Source organism: Phodopus roborovskii, unplaced genomic scaffold (genome assembly GCF_943737965.1).
Source record: "Phodopus roborovskii unplaced genomic scaffold, PHOROB, whole genome shotgun sequence".
NCBI classification, from domain to species: Eukaryota; Metazoa; Chordata; class Mammalia; order Rodentia; family Cricetidae; genus Phodopus; species Phodopus roborovskii.
In genome coordinates, this window is record NW_026126646.1 from 6,341,832 (window position 1) to 6,350,763 (window position 8,932).

An 8,932-nucleotide genomic window follows, 5' to 3' on the forward strand; every position below is an offset into this window, starting at 1 on the left:
ATGATGACTCCCCTTCCCCAGAGATGCTCAAATCATGTCCACAGGGTATTTAAACTGCCCCCCCAACCCCAGAGAGCAGATTATTAGTTCTCCCTTCTCCTCTCTGGGGGCCTGGAAGGCCATCCAGGAGCATTGTATCCATTAAATGTGGGCTTTTTCTATTCAGTTTGATTTAGTCTGACTTGGATTGCTGCATTGGTAGACAGGCATACTGGGGTATAGAAACTTTTTATTTGCCAAGGACCACCATGCCCAGGGCACCACCACCAGAAGGGAAGCTTCTGGAAAGAGACTTCCAATTGGCCAGACCACTTTACAGGAGAGGAAATGGTGGGTCTGTGGTAGGTGGGACCCTGGCTTGACTGCTTAAATGCAAACTCTGGCCCCTACTCCAACCTCTACCCCAGGTTGGGAATGGTGAGATGGACCTGAAGAGGTCACTGGATCTCCATCCCTTTTCCCAGTGTGGCCATCTGCAGACCCCATCCAATCTGGTGATTCCTGACCTTGCCACTTCCCAGGGTGTTTCCTGCTCATGTCTCTGTTCTGAAATTTTAAGCCCACACATTGGGCTGTGCCCAAACCTTAACAGCCTCTCCCCACCTCCCAGGAATTCTAATGTCTCTTTTGTTAATTCAAAGCTCCATTACTAGGCACGATTCTAGGGCATCCTGGACAGATCTAGAACAATACAATGGGCGCTTTGCCGGGGACTTAGAGGCAGAATGTGGGCCTCAGTGGCAGAACCCTGAACTCAGATCAGAACGAAGAGCTTAGAAAATGACCAGGGCTAAAAAACGACGTCAATCAAGCCTGGCCCACCTGATTGATCTTGAGCTTACGCCAGGGGCATCAAGCACATCGAGTCCCAACAAAAGGCCCTGTATTGTACTCTAGAGGCCCTGTCCCCTTCACTTTGCTGGGAGACAGGCCAGGTAGGTCTGCCGCTACACTGGGCCAAGCTGCGTCTGTGCCTGCACTTATAAAGTTGGTATGATTCTTTGGTGGACAGATCCCTCTGCGTTACTGGCTCTCTTGACCACCACCAAGTTCGGATGTCCTCTTGGTGAGACACTAATGCATGTTCCTTCTACAGTCTGATTACAATCCATCAGCATCATAGCAAACGGCAGGCACTTGCACAGCCTGCCCACCTCTCCCTCCTAACTCAAATCCCTTAGCCACTAGCATCAACACACAGCACACAAGTTCTTCTGGTGAGTGGCAAAGTCATATGGGATAAAGAAGATAGATAGACGCATGAAAGATAGAAAGATAAGAAAGGATAGATGATAAAGAGGAGATAGATGGATGATAGACACAGAGGTGAGAAAGATAGACACGGAGGTTGTGGTTTTTTGGAAGAGGATAGTCCCATAGGCTCATGTTTTTGAATACTTGGGCCCCAGTGAGTGGAACTGTAGGGAAGAATTGCAGGTGTGGCCTTGTTGAAGGAAGTATGTCTCTGGGGGTGGACTTTAAAAGATCAAGATCTGATGGGAGATGCCATTCCGTAAATATGTTTCTCATACTGGTTAATGAATAAAGCACTGTTGGCCAATAGGAAAGCAAGACAGGCGGGACTAGGAGACAAGGAGGAAAGAGGAAGGATAAGGAAGAGTCAAGATGGAGAGTCTGGAGAGAGCAGGATGCCAGCCGCCTCTCCGGTAAGATGAGACCATGTGGAAATACTTAGATGAATAGAAATGGGTTAATACTTAAGACAGAGCTAGCCAATAAGAAACTAATACCTGACCAACAGAATTATATCTAACACAGAGTCTCTGTGTGTTAATTGGGGCTGGCGCGGCGGCGGGAACAAGACCAGCAGCAGGCAGAAAAACTTACTCCTTACAAAGATCTCTCTCTCTCTCTCTCTCTCTCTCTCTCTCTCTCTCTCTCTCTCTCTCTCTCTCTCTCTCCTGCTTGTGGGTGAGGTTATAAGGTTCTCAGCTACTCTTCCAGTGTCCTGTCTGTCTGCTTCCTGTTATGACGATAACAGACTAGCCTTCTGAAACTGAGCGAGCCCTCAATCAAACGTTGCCTTTTTATTACTTGCCTTGTTCATGGTGTCTCTTCACAACAGTAGAACAGCAACGAAGACAGATAAAATGGCAGCTATACAGAGCTGTGACATGTGGCATCAATGAGTCAATCCATCCCTGCGGTAAGCGCTTGAAGGAGGAAGGGTGTGTCTCTGCTCACTGTCTCCACAGTGGTGTGACAGAGCTGCCTGCGGCACAGTGGCCAGTGAGCAGCAGGGGATGCTGGTACTCATGGGCTTCTCTCTCCCTTTTCTTTCATCTAGGCTGACTCCATGGGATGGCTGTGCCAGTGCTCAGGACGGGAATCTCCCCTCAGCAAACCCTCGCTGGAGATTCTCCTGAATGTGTCTTACTGGCCTTCAAAGGCACCTCTGAACTCAACCAGGCTGACAATCAAGGTTGACCACTATGCGCCTCAGAATGGGCACACTTCGCCACAGTGACACCACGCTTGTAAATGCCAACCGTTACTTGGAACTGGTGCCAGGGCTGGCTCGGGGAGACAAGGGAGACCGGGACTCAGCATTTGCTCGGCAGGAAGTCACTCCCATGGACCGCTGCGAACTGTCCGAAGACTCCTATGGGCACACAGGGCTGGGAAGTGTGGCAGTGTCGGAATCAAAGCCACTAAGTGGGATCACATCAGTGAGTGTGACTGTGCCTCCTGCGGGGGATGCCCCTCACCAAGTGACCTCATGACACAGGGACAGAGTCACCCTGGAGCAGACGTCATTACAGTCACAGGACAGACGAGTATTTGATGAGACACAAGATGTCTACATAGAGACAGGGCATGTAACAAAAATATTTATTTCTTCTAACAAGTAGGGGAAAAAAGAACAAATACAAATATAATTCAGAAAATCATTCTGAGGACGAAGAATGATTCAGTCATTAAGTTTGATGTAGTGATGTCTTCTCCCAGTACTGAGGAGACAGAGACAAGGACTCACTGGTAGGCTAGTCTAGTTGAATTGGTGAGCCCCAAGCTGGCTCAAGATGCACACACAAACACACACACACACACACACACACACACACACACACACACACACACACGAAAAGATCAGAAAATCATCTAGTCCCAGCCTGGAGGCCCACAGAGGTAATCGCAGTTACGTGAGAGGCTGAGGTAGATCAAGTCTAAGGCTTGCCTGAGATATGGGATGAGTCCAGAATGAGTCCTGACAACTTCATATGACTCTGTTTCAAAATAAAAATGAAAGTATTGCTGAGAATATAGCTCAGACCCCCAAAATAAACGAATCTCCTAAAGCCTTGCTCACATCTCACCCCAGCTCCGAGATGCAGGGCCCACCAGCCCTTCAGTATCACCAGGCCTGGGCTTAAACCTATCCAGGCAGAAGCCGAGGGTTTAGACTGAGCTGTTCTGAGCTGACTGGAAGAGCTGGCAGTAGGGCCAGTGGTAGCTGTTATTGATACTGGAGGTTTTGGGTTACCATCTCCAGGGATTTGGATGGAGGGGCACATGGGAACAGATGGGGAAATGTAGAGGCCCCTCGACCCCATTTGACTATAAGAATGGCAAAGCAACTACTACCTAACTCCAAGCTAAAACCATATCTCTGCCGCTGTGTGGTGCTGGAGCAGCCCAGGGCAGCAGCCACGCTCCACAGGCACGTGGAAATTCCCCACCAGGGCCTCCTAGGTGTCTGGTCACACTGGAGTCACACAGTTGAAAGCTGTCTCTTCCTCAGTCGCAGCAAACCCAACCTCGGTGACTGGAAACTTGACGGCGTTGTCTCTTTTCTGCCCCTCCTAGAGAGAAACTCAGGGTGAAGTACGGCCTCTCAGGCACCAAGCAGGGCACTGTCTGGCTCTTGGGAGCATGTAAATCTCAGCACAGACCAAGGAGTTCGGGCCTTCATCCTGAGGGAACCTCCTCTTCCGACCCAAACACCTCTAGCAATGATACCTGCAAAGGTTCCAGTCCCTGGGCCACCACCAGTCCTGTAACACAAAGACAGCAGGTCATGAGAGGGGCTGAAGCAGGACTGTCCAAGGCCGACGGGCACACGCAACGGAGAACCCCACATCCTGGGCTTTCAGCTGTGTGGCTTACCCCCAGTCTGACCTTCTCTAAGAGAAGGGTATGTGTGAAGGAAGACACACAGGAGGCCCGCCAGGTAAAAGAGCAGGTCTGCCCACCTTCCTGGAGGCCAAAGTCAAGCACTCACTCATTTCACAGAGTTAGGGTTGGATACTCCCATGAGCAGGGAATGGGGATGGGCTGCCTGACCCAGCTCGGAGCCTAGAGGAGAAGCCACCTACACGGGCAACACCCAGGGGTGAGCTCACGGTGGGGGGGGGGGACGTGCTTCCTCACTGATGAGAGTGTGGCTCTCTTTGGCTCTCCGTGTTCCTCTCCCTTCCCTGAGCCCAGGGAAGGCCCACAGACAGCTTCCCAGCTGGTTGCAAGCCCAGCTCTGGTGCCCAGCTCAGCACTGCCACTGCGTGGCTCAGACAGAGGAAGAAGAATGAATGTGGAGAGGAAAGAAGGTAGAAAGGAGGGAGGATGTGGGGGCGGGAAAGAAGAGTCACAGCTGGGTTCTGGGGCAAGCCTCCACCACTAGCCATTGTGCAGAGAGGCCCAGCCCCTGCAAGGACTCTTGGGATTCCTCCTGGGGCCCTGTGCCCTGACAGGATGGGATGTTGCTCACTTGCGTGCAGTGTTTCCCTCCGAATGTAGATGCAGACCACCAGCAAAGCCGCCAAAAGAAGCAAAGGGATGGACAAAATAACGTAGAATTGCCAGGAGAAGGAGCAGGTGACGTCCGTGCTGCTGGTCCCACGTTCTGATTCTTTCTGAATCAATGCCTTGCACCTAGGAGACAGCAGCCCAGGGACTTGATGGGAGACCGAGGCTGGGGGCTGGTGGCACACTGAGCTCTGTGGGGGACCCAGGGTCCATACAGGTCAGAGCCACTCAAGCGGTCAACAGCTCTGAGATGGGACCAAGGTCTAGCACAGTCTTCAAAGCCCTCCTGGGGAGAAAAGGAGACAAAGGAAAAGGGAACAAAGGAGCAGGACAGAAATGGCTGCTCTCTAAGAGCAAGGAACAGGGGAGGGAAGGAGGGAGGGAGGGAGGGAGAGCAAGGAAGGTTGACAGGGGCAAAGCTGGGCAATGAACCAGCAGCAGTGACAAGACATGGGGACAGAAAGATGGGCCGCTGTGCCCTTCCCTAGGGAAGCCACACTTGACCACCCAAAGAAGCACAGCGGCTCTCAGAGACCCTGAGTTCTCAGGTTAGCTATAAGGTGTGGGACCCACATTTAAAAGGGTCCCGGCTCAGGTGGAGAAGTGACCTCACCTGAGGTCACCACGTTGAATGAAAATGGCCCTCATAGGCTCATAGTGGCACTATTGGGAGGCGTGGCCTCCTTGGAGCGGGTGTGGCTTTGTTGGAAGAATTGCATCTGTGGGGGGGGGGGGCTTTGAGGTCTCGGATGCTCAAGCCAGGCCCAGTGTCTCTCTCTCTTCCCACTGCCTGCTGATCCAGACATAGAGCTCTCAGCCACCTCTCCAGCGCCTCGCCTGCCTGTGAGCCACCATGTTCCGCACCATGGTGATAACTGACTAAACCTTTGAAACCGTAAGCCAGCCCCGATTAAATGTGTTTCTTTATAAGAGTTGCCGTGGTCATGGTGTCTCTTCACAGCAATAGAAACCTTAACTAAGAAATCATGCCCACGTCCATAACTCCCAGGAGCCAACTCCCAGGTGGGAACTGGCCACAACCTGTGGCTCCTGCCTAAAACCCAGAGATCTCTGGGAGCACTGCTGGCATAGGGCACTCATGTCCCAGGGGAACAGAAAGTCCCTTCCTTAGGGTACAGGCCACCTACTTGGTCCAGGGCAGACATTCCTCCTGACTCCCTCCAGGTGAGAAGGTTCCGGTCAGGCAATCGACACATACAGTGTCCTGGCTGTAATTACCTGAGGGTCAGAGAAAGACCACAGAAAACACTGGGCTCAAGCTGGCAGGGAGCTGGGCTTCCCTGGAGAGGGGCTTGGGATCTGTCTGTTCTGGAGCCTTCCAACACATGGTGCTCTGTGGCTGGCAGAGGAAGAGGTGGTGGGAGATGACACCCCGAGAATGTGTGAGAGGGGCTGGGTAGTTACGGGACATCCTGGATAAGGAAAGGGTCTGATGTAAGAACCCAGAACTCCTGGTACCTTCACTCCATAAACCCTTTTGGGTGTCCTGGCCAGATTTGTTACCCTACAAGTCAGGCTCCCTGCTAGTCATCTGAGATGAGGCTCCATAGCTGAAGTTAGACCAGAAGTGGGAGCCACTGGAGTTGCCCCAGCTCTCCTTCCCTCCCCTGCCTGCCCCTCCCCTGCTCTGCCCTCCCCTGCCTGCCCTCCCCTGCCCTCCCCTGCCTGCCCCTCCCCTGCCCTCCCCTGCTCTGCCCTCCCCTGCCTGCCCTCCCCTGCCCTCCCCTGCCTGCCCCTCCCCTGCCCTCCCCTGCCTGCCCCTCCCCTGCCCTCCCCTGCCCTCCCCTGCCCTCCCCTGTCCTCCCCTGCCTGCCCCTCCCCTGCCCTCCCCTGCCCTCCCCTGCCCTCCCCTGCCTCTTCTCTCAGACTCCCCAATCTTCTGCTGTCTCCTCTTCACCTGTACCCTCTCGACTCTCGACCACCAGGACTTGTCTCGTGTGGGTGGCCTGGGGGTGGCCAAGGATTCCGCTCCTACTGAGTTCCCTGAGTTGAAGGGGTTTCTGAACACCAGGCAGCAGGGACACTGGGACAAGAATGGACTCAGAGGAGGAACCTACAGTTGTCCAGCTCACCTCTCTGTAGTACCCTCTGTCCCAGAGGGCAGGCGGTGTGTGGCAAGCAGGTGGAGCAATGGTCCCCCTCCTGGGTCTCACAGAAATAGCCTGGGACGCAGTGGCACACAGTGTCCTCCCAGCTGGAGCACTCCCGCCAGGTCACTAGGCCCATGTCTGCCATCAGAGGTGGGTGGTGAGTGGTGAGAGCGCCCAGCCTCCAGCTGTCCCGGTGCACCAGGCCAGGAGTTCCTACCTGGGTCACAGACACCGCAGGACAGACATTCGCTCAGGCCGTTTGCATGGGCAGTGTATGTCTGCGGGGGACAGGGGGCACACACCGTGCCTGTCCGTTCACTGCAGGGTTGCTTCACATGGTAACCTGTGGCCAGGACCGCACAGTTCCTCAGTGGGCGGGCCGGCGCCGGGGGAGGCAGCCTGCAGAGGCCTACCCTGCACCCTCACCCAGAACTCCAGCAGCTGTGGCACCATCTGCCTCCTGGTGCCAACGCCGATGAGCCATCCAGAAAGTTACAGCGTGGGACCTGATTCACCCAGGACTGGCCCTGCCCATAGCCCTGGCCATGTCTCAGCCTCTGGTTATGCTGGGCTTGCCCTGTGCCCCAGGCCCATCCCACACAGTGTAAAAGCAAAGGTCCCGGAGGCTGAGAGATACAGCCTGCCTGGGGCTGTCCCTGGAGTGAAAACCCACCATACATCCTGGATCTGCTGGGCCATCGGGCTGAGGACCCAGAGGCCGAGAGACTCAGGGCAGTAGCTTCCCTGGCACAGCGCTGGCTCCTGGAGCTGCTCCTACCTGGGTTGCACATGGGGCAGCACTCGCCCCCCACAGAAAACTCCTCCTCTCTGCACAAGGGCTGGACAGAGATACACTCCAGGAAGTTCAACAGGAAGACACACCACACCTGTGAGAGGGGATGAGTGTGGGAGGGGAGGCCTTGCCTCCATCCCTATGGCTCCCTCTCCCCGGTGGCCCAGGGCCCCAGTTCATGCTCTGCTCTGTGCAGCAGGGGAGCAGCAGCCTCTCAGTACCTCTCTGGGACAGTCTCAGGGCCCTTGCCCGCCCGCTTAACCTCTCTTCTGCCTTCCTCCTGGGCCTGACAGTATAAGACCTGGGAAGGAGGCAGGGTCAGCTAGAGCTGGACTCAGAGGCTGCCAGCAGGGGGTGGGAACAGCTGTCTCTCCCGGATCCTAGGAGAGAGCAGCTGTGTCTGGATGGGGGTCAGCTGCCTACTTGAGCAAACCTGGGAGACACCCTGGCTCCTGCTAGCCTGCCCTGCTGTCTACCTGCCCTGGATGAACACACTCATCCTCAGGACAGGGCTGCATAGGGCCAGTCTCCTGCTACAGGGCCTGCCCGGAGGCTCTTCCAGGCCAGGTCCTGCCAAGGGCCACCATGCCCAGGGCACCACCACCTGCTCTTGAATGAAAGCCACAGCAGGTGTCTGTGAGTAGAGCCCCCTGGGGTGGGCCTGCCTGTGGTCTCCCAACATGAGGTTGTCCTTAGTCATGTCCAGAGATCTGGACATCCAGCAGCAAAGAGTCCCATGAGCTAAAGGCTAGGTGGCCAATCTCGGGGCAGGATATGGCTGTGGCTGGAGCTGGGCTCCAGAGGACAGAGCTTGGGGACAGGAAAAGCTCAGGGACTCACCAGCATGAAGGGACCTGGCTCCGGGATAAAGACACCCATCCTGGCAGAGTTTCCATGTTCCTGATCAAGACACTGCAGACCAGAAGTCGGATGGGCCAGGGCCTCACACACCCTTCTAAGCTCATCAGCAAAAAGTGAAAATGAAAGAGTTTGAGTTCTGCATATCTGCAGGAGATGGGGGAGGGGAAGTACAGGAACATGATCGATGGAGACCCTGTTTGCTCACTCCCAGGCTTCATAAACACCCCGTGGAAGTTACATCTGTCTCCCAGGGCACCTCAAATACCTTGCTGCTCCCCTTGAGTTTTCTGACAGATGGGCCTCAGCCTCAGCCAGCTGGGAACTTTATCTATGGACTCACTTCCCAACACTCTCCAACTCTGACAGGGCCCTCCCCCAGGAGCTTCTAGTCATTTCCCATTCA

At 54.8% G+C, this 8,932-nt stretch overlaps 1 protein-coding gene across 1 annotated transcript; it reads right to left on the reverse strand.

The window, feature by feature from the left end:
• Nucleotides 1-3,077: 3,077 nt before the first annotated feature.
• Nucleotides 3,078-8,598, reverse strand: Tnfrsf14 (TNF receptor superfamily member 14). The gene is made up of 8 exons (XM_051173964.1): nucleotides 8,509-8,598; nucleotides 7,654-7,762; nucleotides 7,093-7,218; nucleotides 6,858-7,013; nucleotides 5,913-6,003; nucleotides 4,727-4,890; nucleotides 3,982-4,016; nucleotides 3,078-3,824 (listed from the first exon to the last, which is right to left on the reverse strand). Exons 1-8 carry the CDS (start codon nucleotides 8,545-8,547, stop codon nucleotides 3,723-3,725), a joined length of 822 nt encoding a protein of 273 aa, XP_051029921.1. The 5' UTR covers nucleotides 8,548-8,598; the 3' UTR covers nucleotides 3,078-3,722.
• Between the last annotated feature and the right edge of the window lie 334 nt (nucleotides 8,599-8,932).